The sequence below is a fragment of the Toxorhynchites rutilus genome, chromosome 2, assembly GCF_029784135.1.
Source record: "Toxorhynchites rutilus septentrionalis strain SRP chromosome 2, ASM2978413v1, whole genome shotgun sequence".
NCBI classification, from domain to species: domain Eukaryota; kingdom Metazoa; phylum Arthropoda; class Insecta; order Diptera; family Culicidae; genus Toxorhynchites; species Toxorhynchites rutilus.
The window spans coordinates 101664722-101691427 of record NC_073745.1 but is presented as its reverse complement, the minus strand read 5'-3'; the positions used below and the strand labels follow the sequence as shown (position 1 = coordinate 101691427).

The 26706-nt window shown below is 38.5% G+C and overlaps 5 protein-coding genes across 5 annotated transcripts in view; 2 read left to right on the top strand and 3 right to left on the bottom strand.

The window, feature by feature from the left end:
- Positions 1-459: 459 nt before the first annotated feature.
- LOC129771988 (histone H3-like) lies at positions 460-19586 on the bottom strand. Its single transcript, XM_055776164.1, has 3 exons — positions 19237-19586; positions 17299-17308; positions 460-775 (listed from the first exon to the last, which is right to left on the bottom strand). Exons 1-3 carry the CDS (start codon positions 19565-19567, stop codon positions 460-462), a joined length of 657 nt encoding a protein of 218 aa, XP_055632139.1. The 5' UTR covers positions 19568-19586.
- Positions 19587-19768: 182 nt separating this feature from the next.
- Positions 19769-20115, top strand: LOC129771985 (histone H4). Its single transcript, XM_055776160.1, has one exon. It carries the CDS (start codon positions 19804-19806, stop codon positions 20113-20115), a length of 312 nt encoding a protein of 103 aa, XP_055632135.1. The 5' UTR covers positions 19769-19803.
- A 161-nt stretch (positions 20116-20276) lies between these two features.
- Positions 20277-21609, bottom strand: LOC129771978 (histone H1-like). The gene has a single exon (XM_055776154.1). It carries the CDS (start codon positions 21585-21587, stop codon positions 20907-20909), a length of 681 nt encoding a protein of 226 aa, XP_055632129.1. The 5' UTR covers positions 21588-21609; the 3' UTR covers positions 20277-20906.
- Positions 21610-24171: 2562 nt separating this feature from the next.
- Positions 24172-25725, top strand: LOC129771973 (histone H1B-like). Its single transcript, XM_055776147.1, has one exon. The coding sequence runs from the start codon at positions 24204-24206 to the stop codon at positions 24882-24884; it is 681 nt and encodes a 226-aa protein (XP_055632122.1). The 5' UTR covers positions 24172-24203; the 3' UTR covers positions 24885-25725.
- Positions 25726-26206: 481 nt separating this feature from the next.
- Positions 26207-26706, bottom strand: part of LOC129771990 (uncharacterized) — a 35920-nt gene continuing 35420 nt past the window's right edge. The window contains exon 6 of the mRNA XM_055776166.1: positions 26207-26533. Coding sequence (XP_055632141.1) covers positions 26218-26533 — 316 coding nt within the window. The 3' untranslated portion in view covers positions 26207-26217. The remainder of the gene's footprint in view (positions 26534-26706) is intronic.

The following is a 26706-nucleotide window of genomic DNA, read 5'->3' as shown; positions in this document are numbered from 1 at the left end:
TATCTTAAACAATCATCAAAATACCCGAACACTTTACTTTATTCGTAACATCCGAAAAAAAAATCACGAAAATCCATTATTTTCAGGGGTCCCCTCTTAACAATCATTGGACCAAGTCTGCGTCAAACTGCGACGTGCAATGTACCAGGTATTGGTCTAACTTTATTACTATTACGATCCTTCTAATATGACATGTTCCCAACACTGGCTTACAGTGTACTCATAATTCACAGACATTCATTCAAGAAATATTAAACTTCTATGGGTAAACAACATCAATTTGAATTCAGTTAAACGTCTAATTACATCGTTATTTACAAATGATATAACCGAACAAGCAACGAATCCTTATTAAAAAATAATGGATGATTTGAAAACATTTAAAGGAACTCTTCACTGGAGAAATATTGTGGCCCTGAAAAGGGCCGTTTTGTTGAACCGTACACCAAATTATATCATTTAACCTCCGAAACCATAGAGAGTACGACCTTGGCGTTTCAAAGCGTACACAACGTCCATTGCGGTAACCGTCTTCCGTTTGGCGTGTTCGGTATAGGTAACAGCATCTCGGATAACGTTTTCCAGAAATACTTTCAGCACACCACGAGTTTCTTCGTAGATGAGACCGGAAATACGCTTCACTCCCCCACGACGAGCCAAACGACGGATAGCGGGCTTTGTGATTCCCTGGATGTTATCACGCAGAACCTTACGATGACGCTTGGCTCCTCCTTTGCCCAGTCCCTTTCCTCCTTTACCACGGCCAGTCATTTTTCTGGACTATTTTATGTTGTTTCCGAGTTCAAACGATGACTGAAACTGATGCTGTTTCCCCTAAGGGTACCCACTTTTATACCCGAATGGAAATTATTTTTCCTCCTTTTCCTTCATTTTGTTATTCTTCCCCTTCTTTTGTCCTTTCCTTTTTGTGCATGCGTATGGTAGAATGACGACATACGTGAGGTATTAAAGCGAAGAAAAGCGTTGAATTATCCCATTCATTCAGCAACTTTGAAACCGTTAACTCTACTGAAATCGTAAGCAATGGCTCGTACCAAGCAGACCGCTCGTAAATCCACCGGAGGAAAGGCTCCTCGCAAACAGTTGGCCACTAAAGCTGCTCGTAAAAGTGCTCCAGCTACCGGAGGAGTCAAGAAGCCACATCGTTATCGACCAGGAACCGTCGCTTTGCGTGAGATTCGTCGTTATCAAAAGTCGACTGAATTACTGATCCGTAAGCTTCCATTCCAACGTTTGGTTCGTGAGATCGCTCAAGATTTTAAGACCGATCTTCGCTTCCAGAGCTCGGCTGTTATGGCTCTGCAGGAAGCAAGTGAAGCTTATCTGGTTGGATTATTCGAAGATACCAATCTGTGTGCCATCCATGCCAAACGAGTCACCATTATGCCGAAAGATATCCAATTAGCTCGTCGTATCCGTGGAGAACGCGCTTAAATCTGACTGATCTAATCTCATTCTCAAACAAACGGCCCTTTTCAGGGCCACCAATTTATTCGAAAAGAGTTTGAAAAACTGTTTTCTATCTTCAACATTACATACGGCGGAGCCGCACGATATATTGAAACATGAATCTTATCAAATATAAATGAACTTCTGATCTTCTTTTATTGACGCTAAAAATTATAGCGAATCATATTAAAGGTGTCTTTTACGGTGTTCCTCACTTAGTTCTAAGTACCCTCAGATTATCCATATATAAAAATTGAATAACATTTTAAAAGTACAAAGCTCGAGGTTTCCCAGTTTCATGATTTTTTTTATGTATATAGCTTTATTGTATAAACACCAAAATCAATCCTGTTAAACCTCTCTACGATTAGTTTCTCGACACTAAACTGCTAACTCTTTTGGTGCAATTGCATTGAGAACAGATAATGATGCCGAGTCTTCAATTAGCATCTGCAACTGAATATGAGGATGTCAATCATTGAATTCACTATATGCATCATCATACATTCTGCACAATATCATCACTTCATTCCCAAACGTAACGTCAAACGAACTACATGAAATTGTTGTATCTACTCATTTCGGATACCTTTTGTGATATGACTTTTCTGAATCCCTCGAATTAATCACACGAGAGGCGACTCATTATGACAACGAAAATCTACAAATCAACAATTAGAAAACCTTTTCCTACACACTTATCAAACAAATTTGTGGCCCTGAAAAGGGCCGTTGTTTTTTTTTGCTACATGACTCGGGAGTTACTTGGAGCTGGTATACTTCGTGACGGCTTTGGTTCCTTCGGAGACAGCGTGTTTGGCCAATTCTCCTGGCAGCAGTAAACGAACTGCGGTTTGAATTTCACGAGAAGTTATCGTTGAACGTTTGTTGTAATGCGCCAAGCGAGATGATTCAGCGGCGATGCGTTCGAAAATATCATTCACGAAGCTGTTCATGATACTCATGGCTTTGGATGAAATACCCGTGTCAGGATGGACTTGTTTCAACACTTTGTAAATGTAGATAGCGTAGCTTTCCTTCCTGCGGACCTTCTTCTTTTTCTTGTCGGTCTTGGTAATACTTTTCTGGGCCTTTCCAGACTTCTTCGCTGCCTTTCCACTGGTTTTAGGAGCCATTGCTATGTTGTATCGCTTTTACTGTTCGAGAGGAACTAATGTCGAAAGCAAAGGAAACATCATGTTTTATGCTCGGTCAGGGTGGAATGTATGACCGTCCCCTTTCGTTTATGTTGTCATTTCATTATATTCGTAGCTCTGTCTGAGAGTGAAACAAACATTGTTTCAGCAGGTATAAAAGAGGGTTCGTTATCCGGAAACTTTGCGCTGTTTGCGCCCGTTTCATCAGCGGCGTTTCCCCTGCCAGTGACGCGCGATTTTGGCGCAATTTTCTTCGCATCAATCATCAGCAGCTCAGGAGGTGTAAGGTGTGAGGAGGTTATTTTCGCTTCGTCGTTTTGAGCCGCTGCGGCTGTTGCCCTGCCGTCGGCGGTGTCCGGTCCCTTCCCCGCTACCCCACTACCATTAGGTGGTGATCTTCGAGGAGGTCCTTCAACACGATCGGTGAGTGACCAAACTTTTCATTTTACCAGGAGTTAGTGAAAGATAGGACGCCCAAAGGGTATAGGTTAGGAAATTTTTACTACATATCCCAAATTAATTTTATATAACAGATATTTAAAAGTGACTTTTCCAAGTGTTTTTAAAACAGTGCTTTTCTGCCCCAAGTGTTTTTCAGCCAAGTGATTGCGGTGTTCGTCCTTGTAACTGCGTTGGCATTGTCCCCCGCCGTTACCGTCCTCCGCCGTTTTCGTCCCCGCTGTTATTGTCCCCCGACGCACAACGTACATAGAATAAGAAAATTTAAAAACTTTTTACCTGGCTGTACCTAGGTATAGCCAGCCTTGAACATGGCTTCCAGCAGCTCCGGCGCCGGAAGGCCAACAAATATATACAATGGTGTTCCCACCACCCACACTTCCCCCAAATGGGCTGATCCCTTTGGCGGAAATTTGCAAATTTTATTGTTGAGAGCAACTGATGGTAATATTCTTCCACCCAACCCCTTCGTTGTATCGAAATCGATCCAAGGTGTGATCGGAGATAAATTTAAAGATGCAAAACCTCAACGCGATGATAAAGGTCGCCTTCAATATGTTCTACAAATACGCAACGTCAAACAGGTTGAACCTTTACTGGGTATGAAGTCGCTAACTGACTCGACCCCAATTGAAATAATTTTTCATCCCACTCTTAATCAACGCAAGTGTGTTGTATCTTGCTGGGATGTTGTTTCCATGCCAGAGGATGTACTTCTTACTGAACTCTCTGAGCAAAAAGTTATCGGTGTCAAAAGAATATTTAGATACGATACAATTAAAAAGGAAAAGGTAGCAACTTCTACCCTAATCATAACCATCAACGGAACAGTCATTCCCGAAGCGATTAACTTCGGTTTCATTCGCGCACCAACCAGAAACTACTATCCAAGCCCGATGCAATGCTTCGGATGCTATAATTATGGACACACTTTCAAGAAGTGTATGAAGAAAATACAGTTATGCCGTAACTGTGGTGTAGCACACCCAGAACTAAATCAAACCGATAAAGAAAAGGCGAAGAAGTTTCAATGCAATGCACCTGCCTCATGCGTAAACTGCAAGGAAAATCACTCCTCCACTAGCAGGAAGTGCCCAGCTTGGATCGCCGAGGACAAAATAACACGAGTTAGGATTGATAAAGGAATCTCCTACAAGGAAGCTAAATCCATTTGTGAAAACAATAATGGTTCTTCCTTCGCTAGTAAATTGAAAGAGCGGCTCGACAATATCCAAAACACAGGATGCCAACAATGCAAGTGCAACTGTACACAAACAAAGTCAGCTCCTATTAAATCGAATAAGACTGTTTCTATTCAGGCCAATAAAAAAACTGAACAGGGATCCAGCATCATTCCAATTGGCTCTGAGGAAGATTCTGAATCTCCAATGGAAATCGAATCAACTTACTCAAATAAAAGAAAAATCATCTCGAAAACAACAACTTCAGATGAATTCAAATCATCGGAAGATGAACAACCAATTGAGAAGGAATCTTCTAGGAAGAAACCTAAAAATAAGAAATCGACCCCAACCCTACAGAAGACCCAATCCCACCAGAACTACCTATCACAACCCAGCACTTCAACCCAACCAATTGGATCCAATCCACCTACTACCCAACACAAACCCAATCCTACTACCAACAAACCAATTGTTAATGTTTCCAAAAATGATCCGAGACTAAAACTCAAACAATCCAAGGGTGAAAAACCCAACCACAACTAATTTCAACTGATTTCTACTCCACCAATCTCCAATTTATCCTCCACACCTCAGCCCACTTCCCCCCCTTCCAATCTTAACATTCAATCCCCCACCTAATCATACACCATCGTCTCGAGACCCTATCCCTAATCGCAAACTTTCCATTCAATGGAACTTGCGTGGGCTTTACAGTTCAATGAACGAAATAAAATTAATGTTAGCGGAAGAGAAACATCTCCCACTAACCCTAGCTTTCCAAGAAACTAAAGTACCGACTGGTACAAACATGAATAGTGCCCTAGGAGGCAAATTCAAATGGTATTTTTGTGACGGACTATCTTCACAACAAGGAGGAACATGCCTTGCTGTCCTAAGTCACCTTTCTCATACTGTGATCCCCATAACATCACCACTACAAATATGTGCAGTCCAACTCAAGGGACCTTTCCAGGTAACCCTTGCTTCAATATACATATCCCTTCAGCACAATATCAATGATTTTGAAGTTGATTTGGTAAATGCTTTCAAACAATTACCACACCCATTTATTATCATGGGTGACTTCAACGCACACCATACTTCCTGGGGAGGAAAAAAATGTGACGCAAGAGGTCATACGATTCTTAGAATCATCCAAAAACTGAACCTCATTATCATCAACGATCATCAACATACCAGACTCGATCCACGTTTTGGATCAACGTCTGCCCTCGATCTCACGATCGCATCTTGGGAACTGGCACCCAGACTAAATTGGTTTGTTGACAATGACCTCAGAGGAAGTGATCACTTCCCAATTCACATCAGAACATTAACAAGGAATCCCAATATTACACTTCGCAGAAAATGGAAATACCAATCAGCCAACTGGGAAGGCTTTGAATCTTCAATTGACAGCTTACTTCAAGCACACATAAGCTACTCTGTTGATGACTTTACTCAAGCCATTCTCTCCGCTGCAGAAGTAAATATCTACAGAACAAGTGGGAACCCCGGTCGTAAGGCTGTCCCCTGGTGGAATAACGAAGTAGCACTTGCCATCAAAAAAAGAAGAAAACTGCTTCGTCTTCTCAGACGTCTTCCAGATGGAAACAACAGCAAAAGGATTGCTTTATCCAATTTTCAAGAAGCTAGAGCTAATGCCAGAAAAGCAATAGCCGAAGCAAAAACCCAAAGCTGGACTGAATTTCTTGATGAATTTAATCCTTCAACATCTTCAAAAGAACTATGGAACAAGGTCAACGCTCTCAGTGGCAAGAAAGCTTCTAACTGCTATTCCATTGAGATCAACGGTATTACTACTGAAGACCCTGGTACCATAGCCGAACATCTGGCAGATCATTTCGCCAAATCTTCATCCACTTCGAATTACACCAATGCCTTTAAGAATATCAAAGCCAAAGCAGAACTAGAAGTGTTTCCCTCTGCTACAGGTCAACAGCACGAATACAACAAACCTTTCTCCATGGACGAGCTGCTCTGGGCCCTTAAAAGGTCCAAAGGTAAGTCAGCCGGCCCGGATAATATCGAATACCCGATGATAAGACACCTGCCCCACCATGCGAAAACCCTGCTTTTGCAGATTTTCAACGAGTGCTGGACAAACAGATACTTTCCAGATTCATGGAAAGCTGGCATGGTAATCCCGATCCCCAAAGCAAAGGAGGACAAACGTGATGTGAATAGCTATCGCCCTATCACGCTCCTCAGCTGCTTAGGGAAACTTTTTGAAAGGATGATTAACCGAAGACTGATAACAACCCTCGAAGAACAACAACTACTTGACCCCAGACAACATGCTTACCGTCGAGGAAAAGGCACAAGTACATATTTCTGCCATCTCAATCAATTTCTTCATGACTCCACACAGAACAGACAACACAATGAACTTGCTTTGCTTGATCTTTCCAAAGCATTCGATACCACCTGGAAGCATAATATCATAGATCAACTCCACCAATGGGGATTCGAAGGTTACCTCTTCGAAATCATTCAAAGTTTCCTCCTCAACCGAAGTTTTCAAGTTTTCTTCGGAGGGTCAATATCTGAAAGCCGAGTTCAAGAAAACGGAGTACCACAGGGCTCTGTTCTTTCGGCAACTCTCTTCTTAATAGCAATGCAATCAGTTTTCGATGTTATTCCACCAAACATTGAAATACTGGCATATGCTGACGATATACTGCTTATGGCCCGAGCATCATTCACTGAACTTGCACGCAGAAGACTCCAGATAGGAATCTCTGCTATCAGCAGCTGGGCAGATTCAATTGGTTTCAAAATTTCAGCACAAAAATCCAATATACTTCATTGCTGCAGTCTAAAAGGTCACAAGAAAAAATTCAAACCATGCAAAATTAATGGTGCACTTGTGAAACGAGTTAAATCAGCTCGAATTCTAGGTGTTACAATAGATAAAAATCTTTCATTCACAGACCACATCAAAAAGACAAAAGCAGATATCAAAAGCCGTATCCGGTTAACGATGGTAATAAGTGGTCGCAGCCGCTTAAGCGCGCGTAAAACCATTTATAAAATCGGTAGAAGTATCGTCTTCACAAAAATGCTATACGGGATTGAACTCTTCAGCAGTGCATCCTGGAAATCAATTGATCATTTAAAACCTTGCTACCATAGCGTAATCAGATATGCCTCAGGAGCCTGTAAGTCCAGCCCAATAAAAGCTTTGCTTGTGGAGGCTGGCCAAGTTCCCTTCGAAATGTTCATCACCAGAGCCTTGGCCAATCGAGCCATCCGAATCTCACAGAAATATCCAAATCTCACATCAACCACCACGAGAGCTAGCAAATGGCTTCAAGACATTTGCAATATCACTCTCCCGGGAGCCGCTCCTCTAACTAGAGAAGGCCCTCGACCATGGTACGACCAAGGACCAAAATTTGACTGGACTATTAAAAACTCTGTTAGAGCTGGTGAAGCCAACAGTATAGTCACAGCTATCTTCAACAATCACATACATAAACAGTTCCCCTTCCATCGCAAAATCTTCACAGATGGATCTGTTGATGGTGATAAAGTAGGATTTGGAATATATTCCGACAATGCTCAAATAAAATTCCAATTACCATCCATTTGTTCAATTTTCTCAGCAGAAACAGCTGCCCTCCTCGTTGCGATATCACTATGTGATGATAACACGAAAACGGTGATTTTCTCCGATTCCTACAGCTCCCTGCTTGCACTCCAGAGTGGCGAAAATAAGCACCCCTGGACCCAAAGCATTGAAGCTGGAATCAAGGGAAAGGACATCGTTTTCTGTTGGATCCCGGGACACTGCGGAATTCAAGGAAATGAATTAGCTGATCGTCTTGCCAAAGAGGGAAGAAATTCTGAACTATGGACTGATATCCCCCCGTCCGAAGACATCATCAGATGGGTTGATAACAACCTACGATCGTGTTGGGATATAAATTGGAACACCTCTAATGACTTCTTTCTAAGAAAGATAAAGAATACCACCCATCCTTGGATGGACAGTACTAAGCGCCCCATTCAAGTATGCCTGACACGCTTGCGTATCGGGCATACTCTCTTAACACATAATTTCTTGATCGCAAATCAACCGCGCTGCACATGGTGCAATGTAAGGCTCACAGTAGAGCATTTGTTAATCAATTGCCCAGTTTTTAACATCTCTAGAACAAAATTTCAGGTTGGAGACAGCATCAGAACTGCATTAGCAAGAGACGACATCGAAGAGGACCGAACCATAAAATTCTTAAAGGATACAGGTTTATTCGACAAAATTTAATAATATAATATCGAAATGAATACACATTAAAAGTATTTTCCTTTTCTGTTCTTTTATTTTCAGCAAAAGATGAGCAGGTTTTTACGCCCTTTTTAGAAGCGAGCTCGTCAAGCACACTAAAAGGGGCTTTTTCCCTGCTCCATTTGTTTGGTTGTGTTTTTGGCCCCAGAGCCGTGTAGGGTGCGGCGATACGACATATGACATACATCCATAGCGGTTACTAGGACTGAGTCGAGCGAGAATAACGAATTTTGCAATAGTTTTTCTTAGTTTTCCTTCAGTTAAATTTCCCGCCCTCAAGGGCAAGAGACGAATGAACTCTCAGAGTTTAAAGTCTCTCTAATTCAATACCTTCCTTCCTTCCCGGAAACTTTGATCAGTACAGTTTCGCTTCGCACGTGAATAATTTCATAATTATATAACAAAAAATGTCTGGACGTGGTAAAGGAGGAAAAGTTAAGGGAAAGGCGAAGTCCCGTTCAAATCGTGCTGGCTTACAGTTCCCAGTGGGTCGTATTCATCGTCTGCTCAGGAAGGGAAACTATGCCGAACGTGTTGGAGCTGGAGCACCCGTTTATCTGGCCGCAGTGATGGAATATTTGGCCGCTGAAGTATTGGAATTGGCAGGAAATGCCGCTCGTGACAACAAGAAGACCAGGATTATCCCACGTCATCTGCAGTTGGCTATCCGTAATGACGAAGAATTGAACAAACTACTGTCGGGTGTAACTATTGCTCAAGGCGGAGTCTTGCCCAATATCCAAGCTGTTCTGCTACCCAAGAAAACCGAGAAGAAGGCTTAAATCAACAACGACATGAAAGTGCACTAGAATCGAGAACCCAACCGTCCTTTTCAGGACGACAACAAATTTTTAATAAAGAGTTACAATGATTGATTTTCCACCCTCCACTAATCTAAAAATCAATCCACAGCAATCACTGAAGGAGAGCGTCTGTTTCCAAACAGATATAAGTTAATCGTTATACCGAATAGGAAATATTAAAGCAAACCTAAAAGTATGCTGTTTTTTACCGCCCATACAGTGTTCAACATAGAAACGAAAATAGGAAGATTTGCCAATGGAGATGAGTTATAAACCGACACGCATATCGAAAATCCAACATATTTTCTTACAATGGAAATATGCTTCGATGTCTTGAATTATAACAAAGTATCAACTCACAACAACTAATGCTTCAAACATTGCTTCGAAACAAAATCGAATTTCGACCTGAAAATCAACAAAGGCAAGCAATATTAATATACGGGAGAAAATTGCAAAGTTGAGCAAAACATAATTATCCCAGGTAGCAGTGGAGATTGGCTGAAAGAACCGCCACCGTAAAGTATACCAGCTGCCAGTGAATAACATTTCCAGTAGGGCCATTCCATTCTCATTCAACGAAACATCATCACTGTTAGAAATCCACACTAAAAACGGTAAATTCCGATCCTAAAACCGAACCTAAAACAAGACTCGATAATTATCTTTCCTTTATTCCACATTCATATAAGCAGCATATTGACGGATTGCAGCGATGAATTGTTAGGCTGTTATGTACTTGAACTCATCTATGAAATTTTATTATTTAGGCAACCTGAATACCAAAGTTGAAATTTAGTACTTCTGTTTGAAATGCTCAATATAAATTAAAAGAGGCAGTGTAGCTAAAGAAAAAACACTCGACAAATATTAATACATGTTATATTTTTTACATTTTTCCGTGCTGGAACGAAAAATCGTTCCGCATGTATTGTAACTGAGCTACGATTGGACAATCTTTAGAAAAAGATCGATTTTCTAAACAGCGTAGGGATCAATTAACTGATTGAATCGGTATCAAAGAATCGATCTTAAATCGAAAAATCGAATGACTTTTTTCCAATTTATGTAGTTATTCTATAAGTGTCGTCTTTTCTTAAAATGCAAAAAATGTAGAGACGACGAGTGGGTAGGAATTAAAATTCATCTGTTATATTTTTCATATTTTTTATTCTAGGCATAAAGCATGCTTAAATTTTCTTTTACAGTTTCACAGAATGTTCTTCTTCCGAGAACGAGAATCGTTTTACGATAGTATAGTTTTCATTTTTCGGTCTAAAACTATGATATAACTGAGTTTTACGGAAAATTGCTTCAAATGATTATAACGGGTTTTAAGTTTTCTTTCTATTGCTTTATAACTTGTCGTCTCTACATTTTTTGCATTTACCTGAGATACCTTTACCTGATACATGTTTTTCATTGTCCTTAATATCTACCGATTACTATACTTATTCCTATTTTCTACTCATTAAGCTACCTGCCCAAAAACATGTTAACTTTCAAAAATCATAACTCAAAAACTAAAAAAACTCCTCTCTGAATTTTGGATATGTTATGTAAAAAAAAACTCAGCTTTCAAGAGAAAATATAAAAAAATATAGCGCCATTGGTACCGAAACCATGTAAGCTATAAAAAATGAATACAATGAATAATAACGGTTAGCTTTGAAAAATCATAGCTTAAAAACAAAAAAAACTCCTCTCTGGTTTCGAGATATGTTCTGTAAAAAATTCTTAGCTTTCACGAAAAAAAAATATATATAAATATAGCGCCATTGGTCCCGAGACCATGAAAACTATAAAACACAAATACAATTAATAATAACGAAGCCAAAAGTCAAATTTTATGCAACTCTGGTATTTTTTCAAAAAAGATCAGCTATAAGTAGATATCTCGATCATCTAAATCGGCTCAGTAGTTATGAATTTTTCAAGAAGTAAGTCTTTGAAATAAGTGGAAAAATTTGAATTTTCGGACCACCCTACAAATGGAAATAGTCACCCTTACAAAAAAAAAAAAAAAAAATACGGGTCTAATGGTTTGCGACAAAAAACAAAATTTCCACTTTCCACGAAAATCTGAGAACCACTATATCGGTTTGGCATGAAATGGCTGTAAGGGAAGTGGGGGCATAGTGGTCACCCTAAGGAATATGTCCATTCCCAGCGTCCACATATCGATTCAATTCCCGTTTCTCGAAGAATATTATAGTTCAACTCATTGTTGTTCAAGATAGCAAACGGCTTTTACTATTAAAATTCAAAATAGTACACTTTTCATCAATAGAAAAAAGGTGAAAAATCGAACTTTTTTTTTGCTTGGAGGTAAAGTGGTTACCTGGTGGGGACAAAGTGGGCGCTCGCACATATCTAAATAAATGGGATAGATTTATGCGATTTTTTCGTTCAAATTTCACATTGAAATCAATCAAATCACAATTGAAATCACATTTGATATAGTAGGTACTTGTTTGAAATAAGCTTGGCCTATTCACCTAGAGTCTCAATTTAAATTTTCTCATGCATACAAAAACATAGTAAGAAACACATAACGTTCCGCATAACTAGGCTTGGTTTAGTTGGAGTGGCATATTTATCCAGGGTCAAACCCACAAAAGGATCCTTTATAAGAGCAGAATGTGGTGTGGTATATCAGCTTTAGTAAACAAAACATTGTATTGTACTTTGCCCCAAACATCAAAGTAAATTCTAATGCTAATTAATCGCAGAGATTAAACAAAATATGTGTTCACCTCTCCTAGAATATGTGAACAGGCGTCCAAACTGATGATTTGTCCAATATATCAGATTGAATAAACTAAATTTCACGAGAAATTCCTTAGATACCATGCGCACAAAACTACGGCCTAATGGCTATCGAGAGAGCAATTTCTGTTTTTATTTATATTGTAACATGCGACAGCTCTACTGAAGTACAGGGTGGCTCAAAAGTAATTAATTTCTCCAAACTTAAGGTGACTATCAATACGGCATCTATAGTCAATAGTTATACTACCAAACAAGCAGGTGACCACTTTGCCCCCTATGACCAATTTGCACCCACTACCACTATATGTATAGAATATGCTCACTTACCTTTAAACATGGTGCTGGAGCTCTTTGATTAGCTTCAAAACCACCCTCCGTTCTTCGCGCTGCTTCCTTCACTGACAAAATGGAAGCCTTTTCCTTTCATGCTCTGTGTTGTCATAGCACTCTTATTTCATCAAACACGGGAAAATTACATGGATTTTATTATATTACGTAATATTATCACTGCGATATATACGACTTGGCAGTATATTTCTGTTACTAACTGTCAGTAGCCTTTTTAAGCGCTTGTGTTTGCTGAGACTGAGACTGACCGGAAAACTGAACTGGATGACGCGGGAAATAACCACGTTATCAAAAATCCGCGACACTACCGGCAACTTCAGAAATGCACTTGTGCAATTACACAATATTTTTCATAATTTTGTTCCCAGGCCATCGAACTCGCACAACACTAACACAGCAGCATGTAATCAACTTTTTATTCAACTTGACAGCAACCCCAGTTATCCGGAATTGACCAAACTAGACGGTGGCCTCCTACACCGTACAACACTACCATTTAAACTATATCAGCCGCATCCACGAGAAACGCTATCCAAATTATTACAAATTGGTTGGTTCTTAGTTAAATTCAGCCAGCGCAAAATAATGCTCTTATTGCGAGCGGGACGGTATAAGCGACCGTTCTTGGTGGTGGTGTAACAACTTCTCTTCATCTGAAGTATTCGTGGATCTCTCTCGATTGATTTTGTGTTGGTGATCTCCGCGTTTGCTACTAATACTCTATAGCAAAAAACTTCGGTTTTGTTTTCTTTAGCTAGCCTCTCTCGCAATCTGGTTCGGATGTTGCGTGAGAGAGCGTAATTGGATCAATGGACACGAAGAGCAATCGAGGAGGAACCCTTCTGTCGAAATTATAGTAGAAGTCATTGACCAGAAACCGACGATGCGTAATTCGCAGAAAAGAAAATCACAGCGCGCCGTATCAATTCAATGTATCGTGCGTAAAATGCTTCTCACTATTGCTGAACGGATGGAAAGGGCCGGAAAGCTTCTGGTTATACCTTAGAATGTGTTCGAAACGCCTTTAAATTAAATGAAGGTCTTCACATCTGGCATCTCTGATACAGAGCTTTACCCGAACGGGTGAGTTATAAGTAGCCGGATAAAATGAAAACATGTTTGGTAATAGTTTTTTTTGAAACTTTTTGCGTATTTTGGAATCGTCATGGCGTGATCCACTGGGAGTAGTTGCGTACACGCGAGACAGCAGCTTGTCAAATTAATTTTTTGCTCATTAGTGCAGAAGTAGAGTAAAGTTTTTCCAAGATGCTTTCTCAAGGCTAGAGACGAAAGAACTGAAAAGTTTGAAATCTCTATAATCAAAAACCAAACCATTTTTTGCTAGGGATAAAGATCAGCTCAAGGCTAGGTGGAGGTACGGTGTAGCAAATTATGGGTAATACGTGCCGTGGGAGCAGGTGCAGGATGACAGGAATAGGACAATAGATCTTCGTATTGTAAAAAAAATTGAACGTAGAAATCGTATTGTAAGAATAAAATTGTGATTGCTAACAGATCAACAAATGAATTTCTAGATCAGCAGAAAACAAAATGTAGACATTCGGCAACATTATTTCCTACATTGACGTCGATCAATTCATTCAAAAATTTACACGATATACTGATTTCGGTTCATACGGCGCACTACAATTTCACAGTGTCGGCTACTGGGTCAATGACTTCCACCCCAATTTCGGCAGAATTGTGACTCCTAGGTACTTCTTCGTGTTTATTGAAACAATTATAGCATCGTTTTAGATTGGGGCAATGTACTCGAAGATGACTGTACTCGTAGCATCTCGTAGTAGGATAATACGGTCGAGTTTACATGCGAAACACCTCAACTTTGTATGTGTTTTTTTTTATTAGAGGCGAATGAACAGTCCAAAGTCTCTTTAACCCTCCTATACTCGCGTGCAAAATCATAACACGTTGCCATTGTGTATTTTTCAGGCTTTATTGGCATTTATTTGAAGAAGAGAGTATGATTGAATGAAAAAACTCCTAAAAATATGTTATCTTCGTTCTAATTCAATTAATAAAATTCAAATTTTATTAATTAAAAGTAAGCAACTGAATATAATTCATGGAAGTATAAAGAGCTAAAAAATAACATAAAAACGTATTAATCGATTGTGGTTTCACTGGAGTAAGAATCGGAACATAGTATAACTGCATGCTCGAAGTAAACATATTTTTTTCGGTGAGAAGAATGAGAAGGAGAAGAATGTATAACGTATTCTAGATAATTACCAGATGATAAAGGTGCTGGAATATAGAGTTTGCATATTTCTAATATTTATTGTCTCTTAATTCTTGGTAAACTAAGAATTAATGCCTTTTTCTAGATGGGGCATATATATACAATCTTTATAAAAGGATTTCTAAAAACTTCCTTTTCTTTTTCTTGTTTTCTTGTAGATATTGTCCATTTTTATAAAAAAATATCCCCGAAACTGTAACTGTTAAAAGTTACCATAAGCCACCGATTAGTTTATAGTTTACCGTTTACAATTCTTCCACAAGTGAAATTCTTTCACAAGTGTGTATATGTATGACCATTATATTTAGCGAATAACTATACGAAAGTCAAACATTCATGCCAGAGTTGTTCACACGCATAGAAACCATGCAATATTCACGTGAACTAAGCGATCACAATATCTATTAGGATCGTTACTTCAACCTAATCTAATTTTGAAGTGATAGAGACACAGGGCACTTTATATCCACTTTCAATTAATTTGCAATCTCAATTCTGGATATTCACATAAAATTCAAATAATGGTTTTTCGTTGCTTTCAATCCATTGTTTGGCCTATTGCGTATACGTGTTATCATGATAACCATTATCGAAATGTTTGTGAAAATAGAAAAATGTGTTTTTTTTTCTCTGTTTGAACTATTGTCAAATGTGAACTTTGATGGAACCTAGGCTGAGTCTCAACAGAAAATATGAAAAATTGCGTGAGCTGAATTATGACATATGAGAGGCTTAGAATGCAAGGGGTGTAAGTGACTTGATCGATTTCTCTTCATCAACTTTTTCTTTAGTTAATAACTCAATTGCAAAAACGTTCCAATTTAAGTTTGCTATAGAATCTGATATGTGAGGTTCTGACCTATCTTCCACATTGTCAAATACAGCTGGGAATGTATTTGCAGCTAAGCTATGACCAAAAAAGAGAGAGAGTAGAAGTAGAGAAATCGATCAAATCACTTACACGCCTTTCATTCTAAGCCCCTCATATTGCATTGTCGGGTGAAAAACATATTTATGTCTTATCGAATCCAACGATATCAATGCCAGGACATCAATAGCTATGAAGCTACTTATGTGTGTTGGGTTACAGCTAACATTTAATGATACTGGTATTGATACCGCTGAACGAAAGAGTGGAGAGAGGAGATCACTTGAAACATGGCGACACTCTATTGTCCCCAGAGTTTCGACGAAGGGCAGGTTTAAAGGGTTTAACATGAAAAAACTGAAAGGACTAAGCTGGCTTCCGATTGAGAGGTACGAAAGAGTACACTCAAGCGTACCAGTTTGCGATGTCTCATCAAGAATTACTAATGATTTTATTTAGCCAACTACATTTATCTATGTATCCATTCCCCTTTCCTTTCTCTTTAAAAAAAGCAGCACTTCTGGATTTTGCTACCTTTTTACTTTTTTTTGTTGCTTCCTACTAAGAGGTCGTTTATGCCTAAATTACAAATGATATGTACATATGGACGGAAATGTTTTTTTTTTCTGGCAGCTGGTATACCCTCTGTAAATTTGGTTCCTTTGGGCCAGCTCGACTACCTGCGTGAGATCATCATGTTTTACCCAACAAAATTTCGCTTGTATAATTAATACTGTTTGCCAGTGTTGATTTCATGTCCCTATATTCGGTTTCATCTGGACACATTCCTCGCCGCGTTATGCCGTCTGAGCTCAGATTAAGATTTCAAATTAGTGTAACGATGTACTCATATCGTTTTTGAAACAAATGCTTTCCTAATCTTAATGTACACTGTAACTGAGGATTGGATTTGATCGAAACAAATGGCAAATCGTAGGCAAAAAAAATATTGTTACTCTTAGTTAAGAATGTTTTGTCGTCCTGAAAAGGACGGTTGGGTTCTCGGTTTTCATGTAATTCGAATTCGTTGTTTATTTAAGCTTTCTTCTCGGTCTTTTTGGGCAGTAGAACAGCTTGGATGTTGGGCAAAACTCCGCCTTGAGCAATAGTTACACCCGACAGCAGCTTATTCAATTCTTCGTCATTACGGATAGCCAACTGCAGATGACGTGGGATAATTCTGGTCTTCTTGTTGTCACGAGCGGCATTTCCTGCCAATTCCAACACTTCAGCGGCCAAATATTCCATCACTGCGGCCAGGTAAACGGGTGCTCCAGCTCCAACACGTTCGGCATAGTTTCCCTTCCTGAGCAGACGATGAATACGACCCACTGGGAACTGCAATCCAGCACGATTTGAACGGGACTTTGCCTTCCCCTTTACTTTTCCTCCTTTACCACGTCCAGACATTTTTTGTTATATAATTATGAAATTATTCACGAGCAGAGCGAAACTGTACTGATGAAAATTTTCGGAAAGCGAACCCTCTTTTATACCTACTCTACCATTATTAGTCTTCCATTCAGCCGGTGCTACGAATATAATGAAATGACAACATAAACGAAAGGGGACGGTCATACATTCTACCCTGACTGAGCACAAAACGTGATGTTTCCTTTGCTTTCGACATTAGTTCCTCTCGAACAGTAAAAGCGGTACAACATAGCAATGGCTCCTAAAACCAGTGGAAAGGCAGCGAAGAAGTCCGGAAAGGCCCAGAAAAGTATTACCAAGACCGACAAGAAAAAGAAGAAGGTCCGCAGGAAGGAAAGCTACGCTATCTACATTTACAAAGTGTTGAAACAAGTCCATCCTGACACGGGTATTTCATCCAAAGCCATGAGTATCATGAACAGCTTTGTGAATGATATTTTCGAACGCATCGCCGCTGAATCATCTCGCTTGGCGCATTACAACAAACGTTCAACGATAACTTCTCGTGAAATTCAAACCGCAGTTCGTTTACTGCTGCCAGGAGAATTGGCCAAACACGCTGTCTCCGAAGGAACCAAGGCCGTCACGAAGTATACCAGCTCCAAGTAAATCCCGAGTGATGTAGCATAAAATCAACGGCCCTTTTCAGGGCCACAAATCTGTTTGACAAGAGTTTGGGAAAAAAGTTCTCTAGTAGTTTGATTCGATTGATAATGATTCCCCTCTCGTATGAGTTTCATCACAAAAAGTATCCGAAATGACTCGACGTCATGATTTAAATTAATACAACTTATTGAGAAGTTTGTAAAGCACATTTCGAGACTTACATGATGATTTTATACAGAATTCATAGTGCAATAAGTGAATTCAACAATTGAGCATCCAATATTCAATTGCCAACTCTTGTGTTTTGTAGATTCTAATTCAAGACCCAACATGATCTGTCCCAAATGAAATTGCAGTAAAATTAAAAGAGTTTACAACTATCTACACCAAGATAAACGAATCGATGAGAAGTTTGGCAGGATTTATCAAAACATCAGTCAAAATAATAAAAATAAATGAAAGACCCCTCGAAACAAAATTTGAACTTTGTACTCAGAAAACATTACTCAATAATCCTAACTGGTTATTCAGAGAACGTAGAGTACAAGCAAACATTGTGCACAACTAAAATTAGTTCGTTAGCTTTGAAATAGTTCAGATTTGATCATATGTATGGAAACATGTTTTTCATCAAAAGTTATCTTCTAGAATAACATTGACCGCTAGGCTCAGAGCGTCATTCATATTCGGGAATATTTGTCTACATCGTGTCACAACGTATGTAATACTAATGTTAGAAAACTCATTATTTACCTTAATGTTGGTTTGTCCGATTTTGGGTGTTTTCACGCAACTAGCAAATAATGCAAATCGATTTTTCTTTTTGAAAATCACACATGTAATCAAGACGAGTTTGGGTTCGTTGGAAAGCCCCCAGTCTCTAATTGCTAATAATACCATAAGGCGTTCCAATTGTTCATTTTTTTAAATGTTTTTTCAAAGATTGTCCGGTTTAATCGGTTTTAGAAATCACCATTTTTGAATGAAGAAATTCGAATTTCAGAGTAGATGTTGTATTTTTTATTGCCAACATCAGGGCATCGAACAAACCATGATCAAAATTGAGGTCATCGAGATGCATCAATTACATAATTTAGATATATAAATCTGATATAAATGGTGTTTACAATATTTGTATGTGTCATAATCCAGAAAAGGTCTGAATACGTACCAAACTATCATCTGGCGATTGATTAAAAGTTAGCTCAAATGAGGGCGCGTTGACACCATTAGAAGGTGGACTTTGTAAACCTTCAAAACATACGAATCCGTCAAAATATTCTATAAAACTACTGTAAATCATGAAAAAGACAATTTTATTTATATGTTTGGAAACATTTGAATACCTGATTTGACACAGGTGCGCTAACTAGAGCATTCAAAGAAGTGGACAAACCAAAATCATTCACCTTACTCAAACTCTTTTCGCATAAGTTAGTGGCCCTGAAAAGGGCCGTTTGGTTGAGAATGAAGGTCAAATTTAGGCGCGTTCTCCACGAATACGACGAGCCAATTGAATGTCTTTCGGCATAATGGTGACTCGTTTGGCATGGATGGCACACAGATTGGTATCTTCGAATAATCCGACCAGATAAGCTTCACTTGCTTCCTGCAGAGCCATAACAGCCGAGCTCTGGAAGCGAAGATCGGTCTTAAAATCCTGAGCGATCTCACGAACCAAACGTTGGAATGGAAGCTTACGAATCAGTAATTCAGTCGACTTTTGATAACGACGAATTTCACGCAAAGCGACGGTTCCTGGTCGATAACGATGTGGCTTCTTGACTCCTCCGGTAGCTGGAGCACTTTTACGAGCAGCTTTAGTGGCCAACTGTTTGCGAGGAGCCTTTCCTCCGGTGGATTTACGCGCGGTCTGCTTGGTACGAGCCATTGCTTACGATTTCAGTAGAGTTAACGGTTTCAAAGTTGATGAATGAATGGGAAAGTTCAACGCATTCCCTCGCTTTTATAGGAAACAAAGAGGAAAAAGCAAAAAAGAGAAGAATGACAACATGAAGAAGAAGGAAATATTTTCATTCATGTATAAAAGAGGGTACCGTTAGAGGCAAAGAGCATCAGTTTCATTCATCGTTTGAACTCGAAAACAATCTAAAATAGTCCAGAAAAATGACTGGCCGTGGTAAAGGAGGAAAGGGACTGGGCAAAGGAGGAGCCAAGCGTCATCGTAAGGTTCTGCGTGATAACATCCAGGGAATCACAAAGCCCGCTATCCGTCGTTTGGCTCGTCGTGGGGGAGTGAAGCGTATTTCCGGTCTCATCTACGAAGAAACTCGTGGTGTGCTGAAAGTATTTCTGGAAAACGTTATCCGAGATGCTGTTACCTATACCGAACACGCCAAACGGAAGACGGTTACCGCAATGGACGTTGTGTACGCTTTGAAACGCCAAGGTCGTACTCTCTATGGTTTCGGAGGTTAAATGATATAATTTGGTGTACGGTTCAACAAAACGGCTCTTTTCAGGGCCACAATATTTCTCATGTAAAGAGTTCTTTTAAATGTTTTCAAAGCAGTTATTGTTCATTAGCAAGATAATTTTATTTATGATGTTATAAGACATGTAATTTAATTTATGGATAATAATTTCTTTCTTTTTTTTTCTTTTTTGAATGTCTGTGTCTGTGGATTATGCGTTGAATGATGAATCATCGCAAGCGAAGCTTATGTACTTGTAATCATTGAACGATTATGATAATTTCAATTGAATTTGGTCCAAACTTAACACATTTCAAGACAAATCGTCATTTGACAGAGACTTGGGCCAATGTATTCTAGTAAATCGTTTATCAAGAATTATACATTACGGTATCACTCTTTTCGTTGGAAAAAGTGGAAGACTTGTGGCCGAGACACGACCCTCATAGTTTACGTAGGATTACGTTATAATATATGTTGCACGTTCATTCTGAATATCTTTGAGAGTTTAAATTGCAAATTGTGCAAAAATCTCATTGTTCCGTTAAGAAATGACTAAACAATAAACGCTCAAAATTGGAAAATTTCCGTGACGTGACCGAAATTCATTTTTTTAATTGCACCCGTCAACATGAATGAAATAAAATAATAAATCTAATAAATGTTTATTGACTGTCATGAAGAAAATATATGAGTTATTAGAGGTGGAAAATTATTGTTACTCTTTCGATTCATTGTGTTTGGTAGTCCTGAGAAGGACTGTTTGTTTTTAAATGAATTTCCCGATGAGAAACTTTACTTCTTGGTAGCGGGTTTTTTCGGAGCGATTTTCTTAGCCGGAGTAGCTTTTTTCGGTTTGGGAGTTTTTGGTTTCTTCGTTGCTGTTTTCGATGGTCTGGTTGATTTCTGTTTGGGAGCGGCTGCTGTCTTCACTGTTCCAGCCTTTTTGGCATTCTTTGCGACGGCTGCTTTAGCCTTCTTCTCAACAGCTTTCTTTGATGGTGCTGCCTTTAGTTTTTTGTCAGCAGCAGTTTTGGAAGTAGCTGCCTTTTTGGCGACTTTCTTCTCTCCAGTAGGCTTTTTCGCAGCCGTTGTTTTCTTAGGTTTCTTTTCGCCCTCTGGTTTCTTGTCCTTTGATTTAATTTTAAAAGATCCTGATGCTCCACTTCCTTTGGTTTGCACAAGATTACCTTTCTCGACACCACTCTTCAAAGATTTTTTAATGAAAGTTGAGAGCTTAGCAACGTCACACTTGTAATTGGCACCGATATACTTCTTGATCGCCTGAAGAGATGATCCATTACGTTCCTTCAAAGTCTTGATGGCGGCTAAAACCATTTCATTCACTGGTGGATGGGTGGCTGACTTTTTCGGTTTCTTACCCTCTCCTTTAGGAGCACGAGCCTTTTTTGGTGTCTTGGCTGGAGATGCAGCAACTGATGCTGCGGGAACGACTTCAGTAGCTGTTTCGGCCATTTTATTCACTGTGTTTCACTGCTATAGTTCGACGGGATGCTGATTTTTTTTTGTTGACGACTAATGATTGAAATCGACATCTGTGTTAGGGAAACTCAATGTGTTCGTTTGAGTTTTATGTTGGAAAAACATTTTGCGTTTTTGTAATTCATACTTTAAGAAATGTCAATTTTCTCTGTTTTGTTTTCATATTTTTACCAGATGCACTACTTATTATTCACTATGATATTCAATATACCATTTAAAGTTGTTCTAAATTTGAATTCCCCAACCGATGCGCTAAAAATTCTCCATAAAAGCAGATGATATGTATCAGAAGTATCAACACTATGTCGAAAATGTTCAAATTTCTCACATTGCAAAAAATAGACAGTTATTAAACTGCATTTTTATAAAATGGGAACATTTTCCCGATCTATTGATACCAGAATCGAGTGCTCACTTAATAACACAGCGAAGCATTTTCATCTTTACTTTGGAGTAATCGGAGCAGCTGAAGCAATTTTTGATTTCCATTTGTTGTCATATGATACATCAGGCACAGCTCAGGCAAGAGTATCAATCTTCTATCAATTTATCCGTTTGTGAAAATAATATAGAACATACAACCCCGAGATAAAATACGCCATATTTTCTCTCAATTTTCCATGATTTTATATAAACGATTCACGACCCAAGACATGTTATACCATCGACAAACTGACCTTTTGGGTTATCGATTTTGAGTTACGAAATCCAACTGGTATATCAATTCAATATACGCATTCAAAAGATAATTATTATGATGTTTATAATATTTATGTCTGAACATTTACATGTACATGTAGTAATGGAGTGAATTTTATTATAATGTAGTGCGTTTGAATGTATGTTCTTAATTTCTTGAAATGACTGTTCAGTTAATTTTGTTTAAGTATTTCTTCTATTTTATTATTTTATCAATCACCAATAGTAATTCCTTTAACATGTACATTGATGGTGTAAATAATAAATACGCTGCTAGAGTGAGTCCTTTTTCCTTATTTGGGTGCTAGTTTTATATGCAAGATATTTTATTTTTAGGACATTGTTCCCTTTTTGTAATTTGTATTCTAATGTGTCACTGATTTCAAGGTATGTTTGCTTATTTTCGTTATTTTGTAACATGTTTACATGTAGAACAGTAAGAAATTTTTTCATAGCAATCTGTATCCATTATCTTCTCCTTCTTCTTCTTGAATTATAGAGACTTTAAAGTTCATGCGTTTCTAGTCTTGAGAAGATCCCACAGAAAACTCTATTTCCAACTCCTTCCTGACCTGTCTTGAGAAAGACACTTTATTCGCGTTCGGCGCCCGTCAGCAAACCGTGTATGCTTTCGAGATCACCCAACTAAACTCTGCTGTATCCATTACGTAATTTTCCAATAATTTATAGAGGAATTGGGTTTAGTTGATCATTCAAATGTTTTTTTTTATCGGTAGTGTATTTAATTCCATCACCATACTCAAAAAAAAAAGTCTACACAAAAATACCTTGTAGTCAGAGACAAAATGAAATCTCGATTTTGGCCGCAGATCACGAAAAGTAATATAAGATAGTCCGAAAAATAAAACCGATTCGTAAATGGAGAAAAATATTGAATTTATTATTTTATAAGAATTGATATTGATGATTATTAACTATGAAGAAGATAAATGATTTAAAAAAAAAAAAAAATTAACGAAAAAAATCGCATATCGAAAAAGGCAGATCTCGTTTATGGTAACAGTATTTTCTATTCTACCACTGTTTACACCAAACTGTGAAATAACTAAAAATTCCCTACATAATGGGTTATTTAGATATAATTTTTGTATTGTGTTCACGTTTATCTTTGAAATAACTATATTGAATAAAACTACCATTTGATTGTCGTAACATATCACCGATAACACAAGTGATGACAGACTGTTTGTCTAACGAATCAACCCTTGGGTCGAAACATGAAGTATTTCAGAAAATGAAATATTGAGTGTTTTGTCTCGGATCAGTAAATATATTATTCCAACAAATGAATAAATTGAAATAAGATTGATAATCTTGTAAAAGGATAATATTTCTTATGATAACGAACGGAAATCAAAAATTGCTTTAGCTACTCCGATTGCCCCAAGTTTTGATAAGAATGCTTCGTAATGTTGGGAAAAAACATTCAATTCTGGTATCCATATATCGAAAAATTGTCCCTATTTCATTAGAATTAGGTTTAATAACTGTTTATCTTTTGCAATGTAAGAAAATTGAACATTTTCGACAGAGTGTTGATACTTCTGATACATATCATTAGCATTTATCGTAAATTATTGAGTATCGGCTTGGACTTTTAAAAACAGAGCAACTTTAAATGGTAGCTCAAACATCATAGTAAATATTAAATAAGGTATCTGATAAACATGTGAGGACTGTAACAAAGAAAAGTAACATTTTTTAAAACATAAATTACAAATACGCGAAATGTTTTCTCAACAGCAAATTTAAACGAACGCTTTGAGTTTCCCTAACACAGTTTTCGATTCCGAGCACAAACGGCGGCACCGAGCGCATCAATGAATTCAGCATTTCGTTGAAACATAGCAGTGAAACACAGTGAATAAAATGGCCGAAACAGCTACTGAAGTCGTTCCCGCAGCATCAGTTGCTGCATCTCCAGCCAAGACACCGAAAAAGGCTCGTGCTCCTAAAGGAGAGGATAAGAAACCAAAAAAGCCAGCCACCCATCCACCAGTGAACGAAATGGTTCTGGCCGCCATCAAGACCTTAAAGGAACGTAATGGATCTTCTCTTCAGGCCATCAAGAAGTATATCGGTGCCAATTACAAGTGTGATGTTGCTAAGCTCTCAACTTTCATAAAAAAATCTTTGAAGAGTGGTGTCGAGAAAGGTAATCTTGTGCAAACCAAAGGAAGTGGAGCATCGGGATCCTTCAAAATCAAACCTAAGGATAAGACACCTGCGGGCGAGAAGAAACCAAAGAAAGCTGCGACTGGGAAGAAACCTGCAGGGGAAAAGAAAGTCGCCAAAAAGGCAGCCACTTCTAAAACTGCTGCTGCCAAAAAGCCGAAGGAAGCACCAGCAAAAAAAGCGGTTCAGAAGAAGGCTAAAGCTGTCGTCGCCAAAACCGCCAAAAAGGCTGGAACCGTAAAGAAAGCAGCCGCTTCCAAACAGAAACCAACCAAAGCATCGAAGACAGCAGCGAAGAAGCCTAAAACTCCAAAACCGAAAAAGGCAGCACCAGCAAAGAAAGCTGCTCCGAAGAAAGCTGCTGCCAAAAAGTAAAGTGCACTGGTGCTTTTCATTTGAAACTTATTTAAAAACAAACAGTCCTTCTCAGGACTACCAAAACCAATGGAACGAAAGAGTAACAATAGTTTTCCACCTCTAAGAATTCGAATGTTTTCTTCATGACAGTTAATATACATTTTCACACATCATCATCTTGTATCCAACATTAAACAATTCTGATAATGTTGGTATTTTAACGAAAAAGCTAATCGATGATACCGAATAGCATCATGAGAATTACGATTGTTTAAGGGAGGACCCCGGTCTAGAAAATCGAAAAAATCGAATTTTTGTTTCTTGCATTTTTGGGAAGTTTATGTCCTCAGAAATGTTGTCCTAAAAAAATTTATCGTATTTTATGGAAACGAAATATGGAAAGTTACAGCCACAAAAGTATGAAGTCACCTTAAGGTATGTACGAATTTTAAAGCGCGTTTTTCTCGAAACCATGTTATTTCAACTGGTGGTGTCGATATCTCAGGATCTACTCGACCGATCTGGCTGAAATTGTTTATCAGCATGTAAAAATGAATTATCGGCGTTACATAGCCGTTTTTCGATATATCATTTTTTCGATTTTTGAAAAATCGCTATTTAGAGATTTTTCATGAAAAATGTCTAATTTTTAACGAAAATGGCAGCCGTTTTGGCAATTTTTCGAATTTTCAAAAAACCCCTATGTAACGCTTTAAGTATTGTCTTAAAGTTTCAAAATATTCATTAAAATTTGTTCTACGACACCTCGTTGCTTCAGAACCGATACCACCAACAAGGTACCGATTTTCAGACAACATCTACGCATCCAGCCGTCAACAGCGTCATAATCAGTATTCGTGCACTCAAAGAATGGAAAATACATCTTCAAATATATCTTAAACAATCATCAAAATACCCGAACACTTTACTTTATTCGTAACATCCGAAAAAAAAATCACGAAAATCCATTATTTTCAGGGGTCCCCTCTTAACAATCATTGGACCAAGTCTGCGTCAAACTGCGACGTGCAATGTACCAGGTATTGGTCTAACTTTATTACTATTACGATCCTTCTAATATGACATGTTCCCAACACTGGCTTACAGTGTACTCATAATTCACAGACATTCATTCAAGAAATATTAAACTTCTATGGGTAAAGAACATCAATTTGAATTCAGTTAAACGTCTAATTACATCGTTATTTACAAATAATATAACCGAACAAGCAACGAATCCTTATTAAAAAATAATGGATGATTTGAAAACATTTAAAGGAACTCTTCACTGGAGAAATATTGTGGCCCTGAAAAGGGCCGTTTTGTTGAACCGTACACCAAATTATATCATTTAACCTCCGAAACCATAGAGAGTACGACCTTGGCGTTTCAAAGCGTACACAACGTCCATTGCGGTAACCGTCTTCCGTTTGGCGTGTTCGGTATAGGTAACAGCATCTCGGATAACGTTTTCCAGAAATACTTTCAGCACACCACGAGTTTCTTCGTAGATGAGACCGGAAATACGCTTCACTCCCCCACGACGAGCCAAACGACGGATAGCGGGCTTTGTGATTCCCTGGATGTTATCACGCAGAACCTTACGATGACGCTTGGCTCCTCCTTTGCCCAGTCCCTTTCCTCCTTTACCACGGCCAGTCATTTTTCTGGACTATTTTATGTTGTTTCCGAGTTCAAACGATGACTGAAACTGATGCTGTTTCCCCTAAGGGTACCCACTTTTATACCCGAATGGAAATTATTTTTCCTCCTTTTCCTTCATTTTGTTATTCTTCCCCTTCTTTTGTCCTTTCCTTTTTGTGCATGCGTATGGTAGAAT

Coding starts and splice junctions, on each gene's coding strand:
- LOC129771978 (XM_055776154.1), bottom strand. CDS start 21,587: ATGGCCGAAACAGCTACTGAAGTCGTTCCCGCAGCATCAGTTGCTGCA.
- LOC129771985 (XM_055776160.1), top strand. CDS start 19,804: ATGACTGGCCGTGGTAAAGGAGGAAAGGGACTGGGCAAAGGAGGAGCC.
- LOC129771973 (XM_055776147.1), top strand. CDS start 24,204: ATGGCCGAAACAGCTACTGAAGTCGTTCCCGCAGCATCAGTTGCTGCA.
- LOC129771988 (XM_055776164.1), bottom strand. CDS start 19,567: ATGGCTCGTACCAAGCAGACCGCGCGTAAATCCACCGGAGGAAAGGCT.